Source organism: Rissa tridactyla, chromosome 2, assembly GCF_028500815.1.
Source record: "Rissa tridactyla isolate bRisTri1 chromosome 2, bRisTri1.patW.cur.20221130, whole genome shotgun sequence".
Lineage (NCBI taxonomy): Eukaryota > Metazoa > Chordata > Aves > Charadriiformes > Laridae > Rissa > Rissa tridactyla.
Window position 1 is genome coordinate 36,788,265 of NC_071467.1, and position 23,825 is coordinate 36,812,089.

The following is a 23,825-nucleotide window of genomic DNA, read 5'->3' on the forward strand; positions in this document are numbered from 1 at the left end:
AAATAATTTTTAAAGCATAACCACTCATTCAGCATTTTTTCTTACAGCTGTCTTTTGTAATTTCACAAGGAGGTAGGGAGTATGGATTGTTTGGTTTAACTGTCTAAGCTGTTTTATTTTTTTATACACTGTCATTATTTCATACTCCCTGGATTCTTGACGTGATGAGGAAGGATACTTGTAAATGTTCAAATCTCACCCCCCACCAGTTAATCCTCTATTTTGAACTTCATATCCCAGACCTCTTTTGAAACAAAAACATGACTACTGGGAAAAAATAAGTAATGTCTTTTTAAATGCTCCTTTGCTTGTTTCAGAGGAAACCTTTCTGCTTGAGAAACTTGGAAATTATTTTTTTTTGTAGTGAGTGAGGGCAGTTCTCCCTTGTTTTGTTAAACTGCTCTCAAACCATTTGAAATCATCTTTAAGCTGACCAGAAGGCAAACAAGCTTACATTAAATACAACATTTTTATAAACTCCTCTTTCAGCCCTAAAAGAAGCACTGAGAAACGCAATCGTGAGCAAGAGAATAAATACATAGAAGAACTTGCAGAGCTGATTTTTGCAAATTTTAATGATATTGACAACTTTAACTTTAAACCTGACAAATGTGCAATCTTGAAAGAAACTGTGAAGCAAATTCGTCAGATAAAAGAACAAGGTAAGAAGAGTAATTAATTGACTTTGAATATTTTCTGTGTTATTACTTTATTTTTAGCAAAGTCTCTTCAGCTTTTCTTTAGCAAATTACCAGGTTTTTTTAATCAGTAACGAAAAATGCTGTAATGTCATGTAGATGGAGTGTGTTAAGTATCATGTTCAGTATTTTTAAAAATAAGCTTCACAGAAAATTTAAGAAATTGCCTAGAGAGAGGGAAAGTCGGTCCAATGTGTGCATCTAATGGAATTGAAATCAGTTGTGCTTTTGCGGAAGTTACAGTAGCAGATGGCTTTGGGGGGAAATAAAAAGACTGCTTATATACTCTTATATGGATGATGGATCCATGTAAAATAGGAATAATTCAGGAGAGTGGGGTATGAAAGTATTCTGCATCCCCCCTTTTGCTTTCTTTTGTTGGTATGAATAGATATTGTGGACTAAATTATCTGCGTCCCTTAAATGATGACATCATATCCTCAACTACAATGGATTTGCAACTATTCTAATCTCTAGATAGGGTCCTGTTATAAATGTAAACCAGAGAACGTGACAGTTTTCTTCCTGTTCTTTGTCTAGAAGATTAGTTTTGTATTTCTTTTCTTCTGATATATTTCCTATTTAAAGGAAAGAAACCCCAAATATTTTAGAAACTTTACATTTTTGAAAGTGGGTTTTGTGGCACAGGTCTATGTGGGCAGGTGTGAATAGCACTGCAGGTGTTTGGGGCAGATTCAAATTCTTAAAGTAGGTGCGTATCGTTTTTCTTTCAACATAGAAGACTGCAATCTCTTTATAAACTATTTTTACAACGATTCCTTTGGGTTTTCAAACACTTTAATTAACATCTTGCACTTTTTCAGTATTCTGTGATTTCTGCGGGAAAATAATGCTTCCTTTTCCATACTGTATGTGTGAAGTTACAAAAGTGGAGATTACATGTTGCATAATTTAGATACAGATTTATTCCTAAAACAAGTAAATAAGTAGATCTGCAGTTTCAGACATGAGCCTATTCAAAGCTAAATGGAAAGTGGGAAGTGTCAGATTGTGTCAACTGCCTCCAAAGTGGTTCTAATTGATTAATCTTTGGGCGTGTTCCTGTTTCTCAGCTTGTTGTCATTTTATTGCTATTAGGTTGCCATAATTTTTAAAATTTATATTCTAGTGAAGTTGCTATGCCCCATATTAGAAGTATACCTCATAACCTGGCACAGTGTCCATCATCATTTTGCACCTTGCTGGCTTTTGAGATTATTTTTTTTTCTCCTGATTTTCTTTTCTTCTTCCTTTTCTCTTATCCTGATCCTTCCATTCTTCTTATCCTTACCTGAGAAGGAAAAAGGACAAAAAAATTATGTTTTCCTGGGAAGTGGGTGCACAGAGAAAAGTCTGTTAGTCCACTTGGTATTTCTCTCAGTGGTTCTAGAACATCTGGTCTGAAAATCTGTCTCTAACTAATGTCCACTTTGGCAAATCCAGAGTTTTGTTGTTCAGGACCAATATCATAAAACCAGGTTTTTATATTGTTATAAAATGTTCACACTTATCGGACCAGGTTACACGTAAATTTTTTAAGCTGTCATGGGCCAGAATCGTACCAGAGCTAAATATGCACCTCATTTTCTAAGCTCATGAAGTTTTGTTGCAAAAACAACTGAAAATACAATTCTAAAGACAGACTAAAATGCTACGAATACTGTTTATTTTGACAAGTAAAAGTAGTTTGCAACCCTTGAGCAATAAAGATACTGAATTACTCTTTACGAAGTTGCTTTGTTGCACAAGGTTCTTCAGCTGAGGACAATCAGACTGTCCAATAACTGAGACTTTACATAAAACTAATATCTGGTATGGACTAGACTTTAAGCCTCTCTAAGAGGCATTGCAAAACACTGAGACCTTCAAGGTGGTCATTAATAGCATCTCAGGATCTAGAAACAAAGAGTAGAATATCTGAAATTATTCCTTTAAAGTAATTTAAAAATATTATACCAATTTCTACGTAAAAGCTACATCTGTTTGTTTTCATAAGATATTTAAAAGGCTTTTCCTTTTAAGAAAAAATTCAAATGACAGCATATTCTGAAACACAACATTGTTTTGTAACAGGTATTTCATTAATAAATGGCGCTCACATATAGTAAACATTCAAACTGCACAAACAGCACAGTACACGTATACTTCTGTCAAGTGCCACAAAAAAACTGACCTAAGCAGGGCAAACAGATTGAAGACCTAGTGAGGCTATTGCTGTTGCTGTCCCATGGCTTTTTAGGTAGTTTATCACCTTGCATTGGGAATCCTAGGCTTATATATATTCATCATTTAAATGCATTAACTTTTAGGTTGTTCCAAATCTTTCTGATTGCTTTTCCACAGATGAGATGCGTTAGAACACCTTTGCAATGGTCAAACACTTGCATTATCTTAAGAATATGTGTTTCTAAAATAAAGTAATGAAAATAATACTATACTTGCATGAAGTGCCATGAGACTCAGGTTAAAAATCATATTTTCTTACAGTTGTGTTGTTGGTTTTGAGTGTTACACTAAATACCTGTGGGAGAAAACTGAATGAACGTCCTGAAATTCCTGTGTGATTCTACGTGAACGTGGGCAAATTGAGATAACTCAGTTTTTACACAGTGGGTCCACTCTGCGTTTCTTCAAAACCCGATTAGGTTAAATTAGTGAAAACTTATTTTACAGTTTTATTACTTAGAAGTTTTAGTAAGGACTTGGGGGTCTTGAAATAAATACTAAAAATTCTTCACAAATTTTCTTCTTCATCTATAAATGGAATTGCACATTAAGGTCTAATTACTTACAAAAGCGCAGTCAGTTATAAATACCTTGTAAAGCCACTGAAAGCAACAGGTTTTAGAGCTGCTGCTGAGATTTGACAAGGAGACTTTATTCTAGGTTCTAGGAATGAAAATGAGGAAGGAAGAAGTACAGATTGATATTCATTTCCCCTGTCAAGCTTGCTGGGCTGGTAGCTGAAAAAAGTAATAGATTTTTTGCTCTAGTAATACTATGTAATTTAGTACAATGTTATCCTGATCTATTTTATATGCAAATACATATTTGCAATACTATAACTGTTATCTTTATATCGTTTCTCACAGTATATACTTCAAAGATTCTTTAGTTGTGGTATGTCAGAGATTTGGTTTACTACAATTTGAAAGCAAGTTATAAATATATGCATGTAACTGAATTCATTAGAAGAGTTAAAAGATATTTGGAAGATGTAACCATTGTGTGTAGTTTTAAATGGGTTTTGAATTGTTTTTAGTACTTGGGAAAATGAAGACAAGATTCTTTACAAAAGCTTAATTTTCTACTGAGGACTTTTACCAAATTATCTTACAGTGACTGGATAGAGATTTGTGGATGTCCAGAGGAGATGAAAAATTGCGATGTTAGCATGAAGATGAAACAGAAGTTGTATTCATGTAAATCTGAAGTGCATATTTCTGCTGGGGATTTGAGACTTGTGTTTCAAGCACTTGGGGAAAAAAAAAAATTCAGTTTTTTATTTATAGTATAGAAGTGACATGAAATGGTAGTTTTATGGTTGTGTTACATGGTACTGAAAGTGTAAGCTTGCCTGTTCCTTGCAGTCTATGTTGTTACTTTGAAAGAATAACAGTCATATACGTTGCAGATGTGTTTGTAATGTACACAGATGTGTACCAGCACAGTGAGTTCCGATTTGCACGTGCTTAATTAAAAAAGCTTGGTTTAGGCAAGTGTAAAGACCACTGGGGATAAATGTTCCATTATAGGCTAGGCAGCCAAGAAGCTATAAAGCCATTTGGTTGTACTTTAGAAATACATTTGGTAAAATAGGTTTGATTTTAGGATCCGACCTTATTTTTAACAAACAACTTAAGCACTTAAGACAGATTCGTTTTGGTTGTATAAATACTGCTGAAAATATTTCGTCATATCTGAAGACAACAAAATTCTGACAGCAAATAAAAGGAGTCTGGATTCTCTTCTTCCCTAGTTTATAATCAATTGAACTGTTTCATATCAATCTAATTTCTTTTCATACCTATAGTATTCCTTTTTCTTGAATCTTGTCATCTGCCTGACTCCTCTCATCATGTTAGCGTTTTTCTTTCTCATTATTGTTTTTGGCTGCTTTCTCCCCCTTTAGCTGATTTCTTTTTTCCTTCTAGGTATTAGGCAGGATATAAAAATGAAACCTTTGTCCTTAGTTTAAAGCTCTTTATCCATCATGCTAACCTCAGTCTCAGCAGGTAAATAGCTCACATTTTAAAGCAGAGACTATTTGTTACACTTCCCTGCTTGAAAATCTCCCGGTTCAGGCTTTGAAACCTCCTTTTCTTCATTATCTAGTTGTGCTTTTACCCTCTTCTCTGGATATCGGCAATGCAGTAGGTACAGAGAACACTGATGATCACCGTAAGCTTCTTCAGCAGTTTCTCTAGCTAAGCAGTCTCCTCTGACCCCTTCAGTAGGAGTGCAGAAGAATGTGTCCTGACTTCAAGTACAAGATGTGGGGGGTTTTTCTCAAGTCCCCTGAGTACCTTTTATTAAACTCCAGGTCTGTATCTCTTATTTTTCTCCCTCTACTCTCCATGCCTTTCTGTTTTCCGGAGCCTTTTTTTAGGATGGCATCCACCTGTCTTACTTAGGTTCACATACAGTGAGATATAACCTACTGTGCCGAAGTATCCCCAAATGTGATTTTATGTCTCAGTTCCATTTTCCTGCAGAGTCCAGCTTTCATGTGTCGCCAATTTCTGAAGAGGTTTTGTGTGTTCTGTAGATCAGCTTTACAGTAGTACAGGGAAGGGATATCAGGGTGGTGATTATCAGTCTAGTTGTTAATGTACACTTTTGAGTTGTCAGATCTTGTTTTCAGAATAGCCTTACAAGACAAACCTTGGACGGAATGAATCACCACGTGAAAGCTAAACAGCGCTGAGAGAAGAGAGACACGCAAGAGCTATGGAACCTGTATGAATTAAAACAGAAGGCTTGTTGTTAATCATATATATCTTCTTTTTCTGGTTTCCCATTTGATAGCAAAAACAGTTTTCACTTTCCTGTAGCAGGACTACTTTATAATCACGGGGTCACTCCAGCAGATAGTCTATTATTGCCTCCAGCACCAGCATGCAAGTAAAATTGCTTGCTAAAGGAAAACAACATGGTCTTAAAGCTGTAATGAGGAGTTACTTTGGCTGCTGCTACTTTGAATTTATCAGATCTGAATTTAGATTCATATTTCACGAGGTATTTAAGCAACTGCCTAACTTTAAACAAATGAGTAATCCCTGTTAAGTCAGTGGAACTACTTAAAGGTTTGAAGTTATGTGCATAAATATCCTACCAAATCAGAATATTAAGACAAGAGAGCGTATGCAGACTTGGTTTTTGTTTTGCAAATATTTCGGTTGGTCTGTTTTGCTGTAATTATATTTTTTATGTTAATCATTTTTGAGATTGCAGGAGATTTAAAATTGATGCCAATTTTTGAATCTTTTTTTTTTCAAAGGAGTTCTGCATGGCTATTATTGTTTATATGTGCTGTACTTTCAGCCTGATAGGATTTTAAGACTGAATTAAGTGTCAGAGGAATTTGTGCTGTGAAGTCAAGCAATTTATGCAGAACATTTACAAAAAAATCTATTACTGAATTTGCTTTGCTGTCTCCTCTACCTACAGCTGAGAGTGATGCACTGAAAGTGGCTTTGATCTTCCTCTGTACATTGTAAGGCTTTTTGGCTAAATATCCAGTTATATTGACTTGACTACTTGCATGCCTCCAGAGATCTACTGATTTGCTGATGAATTTAAACTGGTTTTAGGTAATGCAGACCATCAGTTTCTCTTCTGGCTCTGACGAAAAGTAGTCATTAGCCAGCAGACCCATCAAGTGGGAAATTTCCTTGGGTTTGCTTATTTTGCTGGAGTTGTGTATCACGCAGACTAGTTGGCTTAGGCGTTATCTACACATAAGTTACGTCTTTTTAGCTGTACTAATAGTTTTCTGTGGAAGCAGTGTTGTAATTTAATTAATGTGAATTATGAGAGGAGTAGCTGAAAGACACCTTTATGACATACAGCTGTGTCCACACTGGGCTCAAACTATTGAGAGAGTTGGGATTGTTCAGCCTGGAGAGGAGAAGGCTCTGGGCACATCTTATTGCAGCCTTTCAATACTTAAAGGGGACTTTAGAGAAAGAGAGAGAGAGACTTTTTACTGAGGCCTGTAGTGACAGGACAAGGGGCAATGGTTTTAAGCTGGAAGAGGGTAGATTTGGATTGGACATAAGGAAGAAATTTTTTGCTATGAGGGTGATGAGACACTGAAACAGGTTGCCCAGAGAAGCTGTTGACTGGAAGTGATCAACGTCAGGTTGGACGGGGCTTTGAGCAACATGATCTAGTGGAAGATGTCCCTGCCCATGGCCGGGGGTTGGACTAAGTGATCTTTAAAGCTCCTTTCCAACCCAGACCAGTCTCTGATTCTGTGATTCTCTTGCCTCAAGAAAACAGACAAAAATAATCATCAAACCGGTAATCAAAATTGTGAAACCAGTCTAAAATCTATGCACTTAACAAGATTTAGTGAATTGTTGTTGTTTTTTGCTTCCTAATCATGGTTAAAGTCCTATCTGCCGTTCTAGAATAAATATAGCCTTGTTCCCCAAAGTTAATGAGACTGTTTAGTCATCATATGATTAGGAGATTTAGGTCAATTTTAGTTTTCTTTATTTTGACTAAGAGCAATAATAGAGTGGTCCTAAAGATGTTGATGTGCAGACTAACCTGCGGGAAATGAGGCAGCTGTTGAAAGCCCCGGTTCCACCATCCCTGCCCTCCTCTTGGCCTGGCAGTAGCATTTGCGCGGCTGCGTACTGAGCCTGAGCAGTATTTTTGATATGGCTGTTCTGGTGAGGGAGGAGAGGATCTGTCTCTCCACGGGTCCTTGGTGGGGCCCCTCCAACGTGGGTCCAGGCATGCCAGCAATGACTGAGCTGTGGGTAACGCCTGCAGCTGTATTGGCGCTGTTGGGCATCGCAGGGTGTCGGGCGATAACTGTCACTTAACAAGACATGTCTCATGTCTGTGGACTTCAACTTTGTCGATGATGGATGACTTCAGTTCCAGGGATAATTTGCTTGGAGTTTTATACCGGAAATCTAAGCTCTGACTCCAAGTTGTGGCTTGAAGCTGAAGAGAAACTAAATGTTCGCTCCTGATTGTTGAGACAGTGGTCTTTTTCAGGTAAAAATAGTAATTATTGGCAGGTGTTGCAGGAAAACTTGCTTGTTTGTTTTGCATCCTACTTGTATTTTACTTTTCTTTTATTTTTCTTTCCTTTCATAACTTCTAAATGACCAAAAGAGAAAATCATTCAGATTCGTGGAGCTGGTTGTTTATTTTATGTTCTGTAGCTGCAAAGATGGTTGCAATCTAAGAGGTCTATAATACCAATGTTGGGGAATGCTATAAAGGATTGAGCTGCTTCTTCTGTGTTTAACATGCTTTGGGGGATATGTCTCAAGTGTTCCCTATTTGTTCTTTGCAGGAATATTTTCATCAAAGTTTTGGTTTTGTTACTTCAATATTTAGCGATCATAGAATGGTCTATCTATTTTTTACTTCTGGTAGTGTAGTAAAAGTGACTTGTATAAGAAAGATGGAGACATCTCTTCCTGAAATTTAGGATTTTGAAGGCTACCTCCTTGCAGACAGTGTATTGTTCTCAGGCTGCATTTAAACTGTCACTGAGCAGTTTAAACTTCAAAACTTTACAGTTTTTCTTTTGCAGTTTATCATGTAATCTCTTATGAACTGTAAACATCATAAAGGCATTTAGCATTTTAAGTTTTGGGAAAGAATAAAATACAGAAATGTAGCCTGACATCCAGCCTTCCACAGTGTGAGCAAAGGTCTTGAGTCTAGTGTGTCTCACGAGTTGCTCTGTCTTCAGAGGTATCTGGTCAATAAGAAATACTGAGTTTAGGTGCTAAAGAAGAAGTACTGAGTTTAAGCGCTAAAGAAGAATTGGGGGCTGCTGATTCAAGTCTTAATGTTTGTGTTTGTAGTGTCTTACTCCTGGAAGGTGTGCAGTGTAGAAGGTGCTGACTGTGGAACACCAGGGCTTGCTGGTGTGCTTTAGGTTAGTGAATGCAATGTACTGATCTCAGCAGCATGTAAAGCAAGTAAATGAAGAAGGAGACTTCATGTTACCTTGACTGTCTCTGTGGAGCTTAATTTATGGAATAGCAAATTAATTTACTGAGAGTAGTGATGATACTTTAGTTAAAATGAGATCATCTGTTATAAGGAACCTAGCTTTTGTTACACGGCTTTTATCTTTTCTTTTTAAAGACTGCAGCCTGAAAAGCGATAATATAATATTTACTCACAATAGGGTGCAATGTCTTTCATAACATGTTTGAATCCTGAAAACCCGTGGATTCACAGCACATTAAAGAGGTATTGATCAAAGGCTCCTCTGTGTTCAAACTAGAACCAAGATAATTGCATCTGTTCTAAATCATGCATTTTGTTATTTCTGTAAAAGATTCTACATACGGACAACTGCACAGTTAGTTAGAAATAGGGGTCCTTGAATGTGAAATGACTGAGGATATGAAAAGCAATTACTCCCTTCAGCTTTCAGTTTCTTTTATAAAAGCCCACAGTGTGCAACTGGGGAAAGAAACGTAGACTCAAGTCTGAAGGATGACGTGGTAAACGATCAGTTACTTGCTCTGTTGTGTACAGCGTGGAGCTCATAGTGAATGTCCTCAGACAGATGATTAGAGAGCCAAGACATATATGCCTTCTGTTTTCTTTCATCATTAAACTGTGTTGGCACATCTATATGTATTTTACAAGACAATGGGTACTCTTGTGTGTGTACTGCGCACACACACACTTTCCCCTTCCCTCTGAAAGCAAACCACTCTTTAGGTTGCACAAGATCACAGCAGGTGTCAGAAGACAGAGACAGAAAAGTACATAAATTTCAGTTAAACTAAAGTAGAAAACTTTGAAAGTAGATGCTCCATAACTGGAGGTGCTCCAGATACTGCCGTGTTATCTGAACTAGTATCCACGTGCCCCTTTGGAAGAAGCAGCAGTGTGGTACCTCTTGTGGCTGGGGCTGTATTCATCTTGAACCAGAAATGCATGTCCCTGCAAAGCTTGCTTTGCTCACCGACACAAAGCGACATGGAACTACCCAGTGTGCCTGCCACAGAGGGCTCTTTAACAGGCAAAAGCAGGATACGGCCTGACACCTGGAATCGGTGGCCAAATCCAAATAAAGTGCAAATTCTTAGTGGAAAGTTAACTAAAATTAGAAGCAACTTAAGGAAGAAATTGTTAAGTTCTGTCAACCCTCCTGAACAGATTTGTGTGTCTGTCAAAATATATATCATAATTCAGTGGATGTTCACTTGGTGCACGAGTCACTTGGTGAAATGTTTTGGGATGCGGCTAGACAACCAGTCCCTTGTCATCTTAAACTGTGTGAGCATGAAGACAACTAGCCTTTTACTGGTACTTTTTCTTCTGAGGCACAATTTCCTAGAAAGACTTGGAACAACCTGCAGTTCCCATGATCCTTCTGAGGGAGATGTCTTCCAGAGACAGGTTATTCTATGTCAAATTCGGTCTGGGCCTATGTTCAACATTGAAGAGGAAGTGTGCTTAAATACAACAATTGATTCACTTGGAAATAAAAAAAAAAAGAGGAGGAAGAGATGTCAAGGTTGTAAATTCTAAATATAGATCGGAAAACTCAGAGGGACCCTCATTTAGATTTTTCTTGGTTTGTTTGTTTTGGTGTTGGGTGGAAAAATATCAAGGTATTTTGTGCCCATAGCGTAAAATTCTTCCTGTCTCCCTTTTCTACAAAACCTTTTACCTCCTTAGCTTAGGAGGAAATATTTGAATGTTTGAGTTTATTTTTATATCTTTAGTTATTTCTTAATATCCCCCTTTTCCGAATCCATTACTCTCTGTCACTAGCTGTCAAAAGTGATATTTTACATAGAATGGATCTTCTTTGTATTTCAGCCTTTGCTGTTTTCTTTTCTCTCCTTTCTAATAATTTTCCTGCATTTTGTTTTCCACTTCTTCCCCAATTACGCTCCCTCTTGCCTTCAGCGTAGCTTTAGCTGTAGCACTGGGACCAGCATTTCTGTACCTGTGACAGTTTTATTCCATTCACTGTTGTCTCTTTGATAACTATTTTTTCTCTTAGTGCTGCAGTAAGAAATCATCAAATCGTTTTAGGGAATGTGATCGAACTTACTAATAAATCATTGAGTGTTACACTGATCAATATCAAGGATTATTGTGATTACCATTAAGCTTGGAAGTTGAGTCACCATCTAACTACTAGAGATGACAATTTTAACGGGACGTTATAATAGAGCTTGTCAGGCCATTGTACTTAATGTTCAAAATATAATTATGTGTTTGCAGTTGGCAATGTAAAATGTAAAGATGCCCAGTAAGCTTTTTTGTTGATGTGGTTTTGTATCAGTGATACAGGCAGAGAAGCCAGTCCATAAAACCTTTATTAAATATAACTGAGGGAGGATATTGGCTTTCTCAGGGTCGTTGTGAGTTACTGCGTAAAGAATACTCCTCCTTTCCCTGAGCTCTGTGATGGTCACAGGCGTTGTCATTCTTTTTTTCTGTGAAGCTCAGACAAGGAGCATATATCCTTTATCTCAACAGTTTAAACCCTTTCCAAAGGTGGGGGTTTGGTTTCTTTTGTTGGGGTTTTTTGTTGCTGATTTTTTTTTTTAATAAGTACTTTGGCCCAGATCTACAAATGGCTTAGGATTTAGATACTTAGCTCAAAACCCCTTATCCTTAAATGTTTAGGCCGAGGCAGTCCCATAATCCTGTGGAAATAACAACTATTATTTAAAAGGTCTCCCTTGTTGGTGCTCTAATGGGTGAAGTGAGGAGCAGGCACCCATGTTTCTTTTTGCAAGCGAGTAAGTAAATTGCAGACTGGAGGAAAAGGTTCTGGATTATCACTTCCGATCCAGTGCACGGGCTTGGCGGCAGACCTGCATTGCCAGCCTTTGTGCCAAGGAGGGACCTGACTGGAGTCAGACCTTAATCTTCAACATTTCCTGGTTAAAGCCACGTTTGTTCAGCAAGCTCAATACAACAGTTGCCAAACTGGGGGCACCTCACTCCCAGCCTGCGCCGCGTCAGGACCTTGGGGCTGGGGAAGAGCAAGGAAGCTACAGAGTCAGCTACGGTAGCGGCCACGACCACGACATGCAGCATCCTTTCCAACGAGCTCCTAGTCGTCCATGGTTAAGAGGTCAAAGGTTCCCCTCAGAGGAGAACTGATAAAGCTCACTAAGAAAATAGAGAAAGCAATAGTGTCTGTGTTTAATTATTTTGCTATTTATGGATTATACTGATTTAAGACTAGGTGCTGATCCCTGCTTCATGACTCTGAAATAAAAGAACAAGAAACGATAACGCCTAATTAATTAAGTTGTAAGTATGGTTCAGTCTATTGAAGGGAGCCCATTTGTACCTATCAGTTCTATTAGCAGGCATTTTAAAATGTGACAGAACAAATTAATGTAATTGAGATTAAAAGTGATTTTGTCTGGATGTAAATCTTAGCAACAAGATAAGCCAAACTTTTCTAGGGTAATGAAAAAAGATCTTTTAATTTTAGAAAATATCTTAAAGGATACGTGTTAATAGTCATTACCATCCTTCCAGCAGCTATGCTGCATTCATAATGTACCTGAAATAATGTAGCCACTGTTGAAATATATTAAATGAATCTTAAACACAGTTTCATAAAGGATTTGCATTAAAAAATTCCATCCTTAAAAAGCAAGAAGAGGGGCCCCAGCTTCTATTTCTGAACACTGCGCTGTTAAAGGAAGAAAACTTTACTTGTCCTTAATGATTTACAGCTTTTTCGTAAAAGATTTATCTACTCTAATCTGGACTATTAGAAGCAGTAGGAGCCCTGTTATCCATGTTAGCATGGACACATTAAATTAAACTTGTTTCTGTTCTTCCTTAGCTGTCTCCAATTATCTGTGCTCCATTTTGGCCTATGCTTTATTATGGAAACTTTTTTTTCTTTTGTGGGCTCATAGGGAGCACATGATCTATCATATTTCTTTTTGGTGCCCCATATTAGGTCTCTTGAAAAGTTTTGCAGTCGTCGATGGCAATTTATAAAGCAAAAAGATCTTTGCCTGTTGTTGCGAATGATCTGGTGTGTCACAAAGATTTATCATCAGCATCCTAAAATAAAGAAGATATTTTGTAATCATGGCGATGTGGCATTCGAAGAAAGGGAGTCATCTGTTTCCTTTTAACAGTTGGTTGAGTACGTAAGAGTAAGGCTTCAAGAAATGGGGTCTGGCTAGATTAATATTCCTTTGCAGTATGTTATTTTGGCCTAAGTTTTGGAAACCTATAAGTTTAATTAGCTTGGCAATTGCATCTGCAGATTCTAGTCTAAAGAGTGTTAACCCTGTGTCTTTATTTTCAAAATCTTGCCTGTGTTTTCACGTGTCAAAGAACCAACTGGAGAGCTGTTAACTTTTGTGAAAGCAATATATTATTTCTGAGACAGGGATGGAGCTCTGTTTTGAACAAAATTATCAGATCTTGCCATATTTCTTGTCTTTGAAAACACTGGCTCAGCCAAAATGTTAAAGAACATCAGGCTCCCACCATTTAGACATTCATATTAACGCTGTTTTTAGAGATGAATTATCAAAACAAGATGAGGTTACTCATTAAGTAAATATCTAACACTTATAAAATTGTAAATGCCAAAAAATACAGTAAACTTTTCTGTCCTAATTCAGTACGTACCAAAAAAAAAATAATTACTTTGTTAAGCTGAGTGATGCCAAATATTTGTAGTTAATATTTTAGTGCAGAGGTCAGTTAGCTTGGCTCTTTCTTTTGAAATTCAGCCATATTAACGTAATGGATTTTAAGTCAACGCTGATGGATGCGTGGTGTTTGTTATCATGTACAGTTGAGTAGTTTACATGAGTGTTTTGAAGTCATCTAAACACCAACAGAGTAAAAACTGTTTCCTGGATATGTAAGTGTTTGTGTATACAGCTACAGATACATAGATTTGAATCTGCTTATCTGATTCCAGAATAGACTAATAAGTGACTGATTAAATTGAGTGTGTTTTGGGGTAAGGCACTGATAGCCAATGTACTTGATCTACCATGTGTACCCCTTTGTTGTCTAGGTACTGTATTTTAGACACTTATAAAATAGTCTAAATTACACCACAACCAGAGATTTGAGATTATACCAGTTACTACATGTTCTTAGGAAGTGTGTATGAAAAAAAAAAAACTAACAAAAAAAAACCCAAAACCAACCAAACCCAACAAAACCCCAGCATATAAAAAAGCATTTTAGACCAGTGAAAAATATACATTCTCGGCACTGTCCTGGATTTTGGCCCTTTGGTAGGGAAGTCTCCTGGGCAGGCAGCACCTTTGATAATTAATTTATTTATGCTCTTTCTCTAGCTAATCAGTGTACGCTAGAAAGACAGTGTTAGTTGTCTTTTTGGAGAAAAGAGAAAGGATAGAACTTAAAAACGTAGGAATACACACACACACACACATTGGATTTATCAGTTTGCAAGTTAAGCACAACCTTTCATTTTATATAAAAGTGTATGTTGAACTTAATTAAACATTTTAATAAGCTAAGAGCTGTCTAAAAATTCTGCGTGAGTAAAACTACACCCAGTTATATTTATTTCCACTTTTTTTGAAAACTTAGTGGAAAAGGTCAATGTTGCATCATGTCCAGGGGGTCAACAGGTGAAGGTTGTGATGGGAGCTTAATTCCACATTCAAGAGATCTTAATGAAAAACAACTTGCCACTCACCATACAGTACTTTGATGTATCCTTAAAGTTTCAAATGAGGCATGGTGTGAGAAATAGTTTCTGGGTCCTCGGTTGCTTTTAGTCTTAGTTTACATTTCACTTAAATGGTAGGATGACCGTTGTCCTTCTGTGTCTTTACTGATAAATAAAAATACTAGAAATAATCTCATCAGGGAAATTATTTTACTTGCTGTGTTGCTTTGTATTTTTATTGCATGCTGGGGATGGATCAAGCCATCGTGGATTTGGGGGTCCCACATAGGACGCTTTATTCTTCAGTTAAGCAGCAGCAAGTGGGTTGTAATTCTGGGTTTTACTTCATTGCCCAGTCCTTAACTTACCAGAAGCTAGTGACCTTAGGAGGTCATCTCAGGTGTGAATAATCTCTGCCACTGCATTAAGCAGATAAATCTGGGAATAGTAGGTACATATTTCTGCAAATAATGCTATTTCTGTAAACAGTGTGGTCACTTTTAGTTGCCACTGTTATATCCAAGAGTTAGCAATCTTTAGAAGAGGTATTTAAGTGTATTTATAGAGGCTGAGACTCAGCCTCAGTGCTCTGAGTGGAGCCGTGTGCCAGGAGCGTGGCACTGCAATACCCCAGCTCATGGGGCTTGGAGCCGACCGGCTCCTGGGGCGAGGGGAGGAAGGAGGGGGCACTTCCAGGGCTGCCACCTGTCCTCTTCCTCGGTTCCAAGAAGTAGGCCATTGAGTTTTGTAATAATGAGAGAAAAAAGGGATCGTAGATGGGATGACAGAAAAGACAGGCAAAATGAGAATGGGGAGGTGAAGAAACCAAGGAAAAGGTAGTAAAACGAGTATTAAAGTATTTAGCAAAAATAACATACAGAAATACTGGGCTTCTTTCTGTCCAGCAGTAAAATATTCTTGGTGAGTTGAATTTCATTATTTTTGTCCTTGTTCCAGTTTAACTTAGCTGGGGGCAATTAATTCCCAGGCAGTACTTCTTACAGAAGTAGTATTGGGTGACAAAAATGACGACTTGTACAAAAAAAGAATGATGGAGAAATGTCAAAATTATTAAGAGAAATGAAACTAGTATTAATTTTATGTATTATTACTTCCGTTTGTTGCTATTCCTAAATCCATCATGGCTTTTCAGTGCTTGTTTTACTTTCAGTGTCCATGAAAATTTTATACGCTGGCTACTGTTAATGAATTTTCTAAGAGCAGACCGCTCAAAGCTTGAAGAGCTCCAGGAATGCTTACCTGTATTTGATGTTTTTATGAGAATGCAAAGCTTTTTGAAGAGCTAGTTTCTTTCTGATGCTTCTTTACAGTGGGAAGGTGGGGCAGGTATGTGTGGGACGGGAGAGCAGCTGTGCCAATTAGAAGTTGAAAACACTGCAAAGAAGAATCGTATTTGGGTTAGAAGGGACCTTCAAGATCATCTAGTTCCAACCCCCCTGCTATGGTCAGGGACACCTCCCACTAGACCAGGCTGCTCAAAGCCCCATCCAGCCTGGCCTTGGACACTTCCAGGGATGGGGCATCCACACCTTCTCTGGGCAACCTGTTCCAGTGTCTCACCACCCTCACAGCAAAGAATTTCTTCCTAATATCTAATCTGAATTTCCCCTATTTCAGTTTAAAACCGTGGTGAAATCGCGGTGTTGTAAATGCTGCTACTCCTGAGCGAGTAATTGAGTTTACAGCTTTCCAAGGGCTTTTAGCTTAAGCCCTGGGGTCATTTACCATTTAAGTGGGCTTCCACCAGCAGTAGTAAATATGAAGCTAAACCATGAGGGTGTGAGGAGTGGAGTGGGGCGTGGGGAGGCACATGGGGCGCTGCTGGGCTGGGCTGGGCTGGGCTGGGCGGGCAAGCGGGTGGGTGGGCGCGTGGCCCTTTCCAACCCCCAAGGGGAGGCAAGCCGTGCTAACAAGAGGGCTGTATGTCGGGGAGGTGGGCAGAGCCGTGCTCTGAGATTGCTTGCAGTGAATAAACGTGCTGAGAAAAAGTGCAGCTGTGCTTTTTTTAATATGCACTGCAGGAGATTTCAGCAGCCTGATGATATATCGTGCATTAATGTTGAAAAGATAAACACATTTGGAGAGCACAGGAAGGCCTTGTGTTTTTATGTTAGCAGAATGCTTCCTAATGAATAAGAACGTGCTGCTGGCTTCACAGAGCCATATGGCAGCTTTTCTAATTTTAGTTCAGTGCAGATGCATAATTCTCCCTTGTTTTACCTCCTAAAACCTTCCTGAGATGTTGCATAGTTTTTCCTGTAAGACTTGATCTATAGTTTCTAGGGGAAAAAATGTATTCAAGAGTCTAATAGCTTCTTTGCTCAGGACAGATGTATGCTGTATGATGAAAGAGCAACCTCACTACATAATCGCTTCCCTAAAATAGTAGCTAACTTTATTCACAGGGATGGGATAAGCTGGTCTTAAAATTGATTGCTGAAATAGTTGCTGTTTCTTAGGCACTGGTCTTTTGAAAAATTACTTGCTTTCAGGGAGAAAAAACAACTTATGTCAAGGCAATGGGAACTAAGAAACGTGCATGTGGATATCAAGTTCCATGTGAGCCATGGATTGTAGTGCTTTGAATTACTCAGCTACACAGCAGAGCTGCTTTCCTGTGGTTAACCAAGCATCAAAATAACTTACACGTTCTTCACTGCTTTGCTTCATCATGTGTAGTGATCCAAAACTACTCACGTTACCAAATACAAGCGTCCTTTTTTTGTTGTTTTTTCTGTTTTTTTATTCAAGTCAATACATTTGAAGCTACTTTTTGTATAGCTCTATTCATGTTACAAACCTCCTGTCCGTTACCGTTGTCAATATCCTTACCTAGCAATAGTTATACACAGATGTTACTAAAATGTAATATTTCAAATGGTATTAAATCTAATAGTTAAAACTGTAATGTCATCTAAAATCTAACAGTTTGCTAATTATACTTTCTATTATATGTTAACATTAGTTTTCAGTACTATATCTACCCTTGTCTTTGGCCAGTTACATACTTCTACTGTTTCCTTGATTGTTTGGATTTTATTTTTGCATGACAATTCAGGAGAGATCAGAAGGACCACACAGGGTAAACTTACTTACAAACATGAGTGAGGCAAGACAAAAGTAGTTCGCTAATGCGTACAAAAAATGGTGAAGATAAGTTGTTTTCAAGACAGTTGCAGTGTAAAATTTAATTGCGTATTTAAACATTCTATAGCACTTACAATCACTTTCAAGTGATACTGCTATTACTGTTACAAGGATCTTTCTTGATTTGTGTGATTTTTCTAACGTGCAGAGTTGAGCTTTCTAGTATTCCTCTTAATAAATCTCTTTGCTTGTATTTTTTACCTGTTATGATATAAATGAGGGCATACGATTTGAGGTGGGTGTGACATTTCAGTAGCTATTTCAGAAAATTTTGAAGAACAGGAATTATATAGGGCACCTAAGAAAACCCATTTTAAGCAATATTGGATAATAAACTTTATTCTGCCTGTTACAGGTTTTTTTCTCTTGACCTTTTTCCTTGCTCCTCTTGTTCTATGAAAACCTTAAGTGTTTCTCCAATGAAAAATAAACTAAATGTGTGTTGCTGCAAATTTTCTCTTTCAGATTATGCTTCAACTTTTTGTGATCCCTACAGAGGCTACAGTTTCATTCTTCACTTCGAAAATGTATTTTGGTTTTGCAGAGAGCATGAAGGGGGAAATATTTTTGTAGCCAGTTTCATTAAGGAAGTTGGAGTAGAGCTTGAATACAGACAAAGAGAGCTTTTTGGGTGGTTTAGCTGGTCCTGCCTGCCCACCTGTAGGAAGGGAGGGTTTGAAACGCAACCAAGAGGTGATGCCCGTCAGTAGCACTTCTGAGTCTGCTGTCAGAAACCCAGAGAGAACCAACATAGCTTGAGTGGGGAGGATGGAAAACCAGGAAGGCTTCCTAAGTTAAAATGTAGCAGGAGATTTCAAACTATTGCTTTTGGCTTCTCTTTTTCTGACTTAGGAATTTCTGTTAAACTAATGTGATTTCACAAAGGTTTGCTTTCAGAAACTGGAATGAGCTTCAAATAAAGCTTGAGGCTTTCCCACTGATAAATTCGTCAGAAAATATTTGTGAGCGTTTTTTTTTTTCTTTCTTCTGTATATTAACATAGAAAAGTAAATACAGTTTATGATCACTAGGACGATGCCAAATTGAAAATATTAATATGTATTTTAGTGTATTACTGCTTATACCATTGTAAACATATCCACAGTTTAAAATCTAAATTACACACATCACTAAAATGCTGCATAATTGGATGTATATATTCTTTGTAGTATCTCTCTCAGGAGCACTTCTATTTTATTTAAATTTTTTTTCTCTCTCTAGGCTAAACTCTTAATTGAGCGGAGCTAATAATTATTTCATGTGCGTGAAGTTTATTCCGCTGTAATTTAGATAAAATATGCTTGATCCCTGGTAGCCATATTCATAAGGATGGGGCCGGTTTCTAATTTAACGCTCCCTCTCTGTTGAAACGCCGGGGGCCGATGCCGAAGCTGAACCTCCAGCAGAGAATTCGCGTGGGGAGGTGAAGCCGTGGGAAGCCTCTTTCCACCCTGCTCACTTCCTCCACCGGCACAAGGCTGTGTTTCTCTTTCCACTCTGTTTTTTGCCGCCGTGCCCATAGGGTGCCTGGTAATGCTTTCCCAGCCTTTTTACATTTGAACAGGGGCATCGCTGTTCTAGGAGGCGGCATCGCCAGAAGGTGCGAGAGCAGGGAACCGGCTCCCGCTCTCCGTCTTAGCGGCCGCAGTGGAAAAATCTAGCGGCTGTGGTTAGTCACAGGGTAATACCAGCAATTCCCGTGGGGCTGGAAAAAAGGCTTCTGAGAGGCTTTGCAAGGTTGGGCCTCTGCAGCTATTTTCCTAACCCCTAGCATTCAAAAATCATTAATCTAGTGTAGAAATAATAAACTCTCTGTGCTTTTGATTTGTTTGTAGGGCCCCCAGTGAACCTAAAAAAGATAGGAGAAGTAAAAAAAGGAAAAGTAAACTTCACATTTTTGCACCCCTACTTAACGCCAGAAGCTGGAACTGTTAAGAAAAACAAAAAATACTGACTTGTGATAAATGCACGGTTGTTGTCAGCACTGGAAATTCGTGTATCGGTTGTTGATTTTTTCCAACCTTCCTGCAACAAATTTTTGTTCTCAATTAGCCCCACGTGCTGCATCACTGAAGAGTAGAGTTGTGTTTCAAGACGTTTCCCGCGCCTGTCTGTCATGACAACGCTGCTGACAGGGTTTCCGCTTACTTTTCCTGTACGTGCTGATAGAGTCTTCATGAGGGGCTTTGTAGCTCAGTCAAAAATGGATAATTCACTGCGCAGCTTAACATTATCAGTAGCTGCAGTTACCGCAGGTCCTACTCGGAGGCTGTCTGAGGCCATGGTTTCCTATACAATGCCGCTTAAATAAATGTATAGGAACCTGTGGCCTGAATGTGTAGCCTCTTCTAAGCTCTCTGGCCACTTAAGTTCTTAATTAAGTTGCAGATCCAATTATGAAGTCCATAATGTAGGAGCACTTGTGTTTTACAAAGCTTTTCAGAATGCCTAACCAAATGTCATGAGTAGCGTATGTTGTCACCATCACGGGGAGAGGCAACATTTGTGTCTAAATAGCGTTTTCGTATTTTTTCCGTTGGTTACACTTTTTCCATGAGCAAGCACTGTGTTTATTGACCCACAAAGGTGTTGGGCCCTCTGTGGAAAAGGGTGTCTAAAGGGAAAAGAAAACGGAGAGGTCGAATGGTTGTGAGGGACAGCTGACGGTGGAATGGAAGCGGTCAGAGATGAAAGGGTGGAAATGGAGAAACGGGGAACCAGGGGCGAAAGCAGCCACTGTCAGGGACTGGATGTGAGGCTCAAGAGATCCTTGGTCCATCCTGGTATTGCAGCTTCTGTGTTGATTACCATTATAGTAACTAAAAACTTTCTCCTTTTTCTTTGTGTAAAACCTCACCTGTGTGCGTAAAAGAGAACAGTTGTGTTTATAGATACCTTATTGGTGGCTTGTACAAAGACTGTGGTTTTAAGAGTGAAAAAAATTTTCCGCAAATGTTTTGTTTTATGTGAAAAATAATCGGTAAAAGTAGTCCTGGCAACCAGTGAAACCTGGAAATACTGGGTAGTGAATGTGTTTGCACACCGTTGCTGTGCCATATCTGCAGCCCCTCCATTTCTGGCACATGGAGTATAATCCCATGTTCTGCAACACTCAAGGTGGTAGCAATGACTGAAGCAGTGAGGGGACGAAGGCAGGAGGCTGGTATCCTTATCCATTATAATATTTTGCAGTGTGAAACCAGGGATCACTTTGTGCTACCAGGAACAGATGGAAAAAAATACTACCGCTGACTTCATTAAAACTCAACCCTATTTTTAGAATCTTTTAGAATTCTTTCACAATTTTTAGAATTGTTCTCAGTATTGTATCATCGTATAGTGCCACCTCTGCTATATTGTAGTATGGGAAGGATTTTTCTTTTTTTTTTTTTTTCTGTTACACCTAATCTCTGCTTTTTGCCAAAAGAAGATGAAAGGAAAAAAACCCAAAATTCCCATTGCAGTCTGCAGTCCAAACCAGGAACACTTACTTTGTATCCTGGTGAGTCTAAGTGGCAGAGGAAGTGTTAATAGGTATTTCTAGCATATTTATTTCTATTAGATTATGCTAATCAAAGTGATTTCAAATTATTCCATCAGTTGCAACAGTCCATCTTCACAGCAAATTTGTTTCATTGTGATTCACAATGGTGTTATATTGTGTATGAACACACCCTAAGAGCCAGCTAAGATTTTCGTGACTCTCTTTTCATGAAAGCAGGAAACACTAGAAATCTAGGATGAGACAGCCCGAGTGACCAAAGCCTTATTGCCAGCAGGTGACTGCTGATAGGAGAACACCCACGGGTTCTCAGAAGCAGTTCCTTTACTGTATGTCGAAGTAACGTATATTCACACTGACCTTATAACCTCTGCCAAGGAAAGAGTTCAGAGGAACTTTGGCTGCAGTATTGCAGATCTACAGATAGTGGGAAAATACTGTGCGTTTGGATACGTGTTAATTTGTATGACTGATGCTTTAATTTTCACTAAGGGTGATTTTCCAAAGGCCCTTTGCTCCACCTGCACGTGGTACTTTCAGTAATTCCTAGTATGAGCCTTCTTCTGGTTTGTTGTTGTAGAAGCCATAAATTCTTGTTATCGTAATTTCAGTGTGCTTTCATGTTTATTATAATAATCTATTGCATAATACTAAAAATAAAAAATCTTTAATGATTTTTAATATTCTTGATTGCAGTATAGCCCTAACTTTCACATAATTGCTTGAAAAATAAAAAAATATAATGTTTTGAGTGTAGAACTAGCAACTAAAAAATTACTCGTTTCATTAACTTACGATGTAGAATATGTATTTTGTACAGTGGTTTTATTACTTTTATTACTTCTCCCTTAAACACCAATATCATTCTTGGAATAGAAAAATGAATACAGTCCATTATTTGACAAGAATTATAAACCCTCTTGATTTGAAAGTTCCAGTATGTATGAATATCTCTTACATTTGATCACTGGTACTGTATATAACGTATTGTAATATGTGGCATTATGCTACAGAAACATTAAATCGTTACTTTCCTGCCTGTAATTTTCAAATACAGCACTTGAAATTGTGTGTAGTTTTAATAACATATTCGTAAATAAGGCTGTATGAGAATTATGTGATAGTAAAAATGTGGGTGGAGGCATGGGAACAGAAAAATGAGACTGCTGTTTCTCAGTACTGAAACAGTAGATTGCGGACTTATGTTTTTCCTTCTAAATATAGCGATTGTGGAAAAGTTGTGCAGCTGTGAGCTTTGCATGCTCTTTTAGATCAGCCTCTTAATACACCTTGATCCTGGTTCTTGCTCATCGCACCTTCATGAAGAATCCTTGTCTTTGCCCAGTGTTGTGTTTTGTAGTTCAGTAAAATGTCTAGCAGAGGAAGAGCAGAAATTATTTCATTTGTGTCATACAACTTCAAAACTGAGAAGCAAATATACTAGTTATGCTTCTGTTGAATCATTATGGGAGACTATTTAATCTCATTTTCAGAATTGTTGTACTGTAACCGTTTATAGCTAATCTCAATGCTCTGTGGGCTCTCACTGTATCAGAGGGCACTGCTCTGTCATTTAACACATAGTTTTCTTTATTGCAGAAAAAGCAGCAGCAGCTAATGAAGATGAAGTGCAAAAAGCAGATGTATCATCTACGGGTCAGAGTGTCATCGACAAGGATGCACTTGGACCAATGATGCTTGAGGTAAAGAGCACAAAATTCCTTTATTTAAGCCAGTTCTGCTCCCCTTTAGAATGAAGAGCAGTGTAATGAAAAAGCGCAGCTGGAGGTCGCTGTAAAAGAGACACAAACCGTCCTGGCTACTTAGGATTATGTCATTGGAGAGCATATTTAAGGCAGCATATTTCTGTTGGATTCAGTGATAAAACTGTTTTTAACGTGGGGTGGGGAGAGGCAGAGAAAGAGAGAACTCTGCTGCTTTCTAATGCAGACAACTTGAGTGGCTTCATTTAGTAGCAAGTCCTGGGGGTCTGTGTGTGCATGTTTTATTTGTTCTAAACCATGACAGATTTGGAAAACCTGTTGTACCTATACATTGACTTACATATACAGTAGTATACACATGAATAATAATTCCTCTAAAATTGCATGTCACTGCTATACTGTATTAATGGCTTATCATTTCAGCACTTACAGCATGACTCTTCCCTCTAGAATATGGAAGTAATCTAGGAGAGCTATTCAAGACATGTATTTCCATTTGTTTAGTTAAGATTTCTGTCTGATTTTAGCTGTTATTTTGATATCCCAAAAGGCTGCATGGTTAAAAACCTAGCTTCTAAGTGTATTAATAGTAATGTTGGGTAGCTATGTTATCTGGGACCCTAATGTCATATGCTACTGTCCTTTGGCACTACTGCTTTATCTGCTTAAGCTCACTTGCAAACTGTTTATTCATGTTCTGACTGTGGACTTTATCTGTGAGGAAGAATAAATGTTACTTTAGATAAAACAAAACACAAACTCTGAGTCAAGCTAAAGGAACCAACTTTGGCAGAAGCATATTTGTTCTGTCATTTCTGAACATTGCAGGAGCAAGATGTATGTTATAACAGTTT

At 38.1% G+C, this 23,825-nt stretch overlaps 1 protein-coding gene across 5 annotated transcripts in view; it reads left to right on the plus strand.

Moving 5' to 3' along the window:
* NCOA2 (nuclear receptor coactivator 2) overlaps window positions 1-23,825 on the plus strand; it is a 196,357-nt gene that overhangs the window by 117,190 nt on the left and 55,342 nt on the right. For all 5 annotated transcript variants that reach the window (XM_054193663.1, XM_054193660.1, XM_054193659.1 and 2 more), the window contains 2 exons: window positions 490-662; window positions 22,847-22,950. In XM_054193663.1, coding sequence (XP_054049638.1) covers window positions 490-662; window positions 22,847-22,950 — 277 coding nt within the window. The remainder of the gene's footprint in view (window positions 1-489; window positions 663-22,846; window positions 22,951-23,825) is intronic.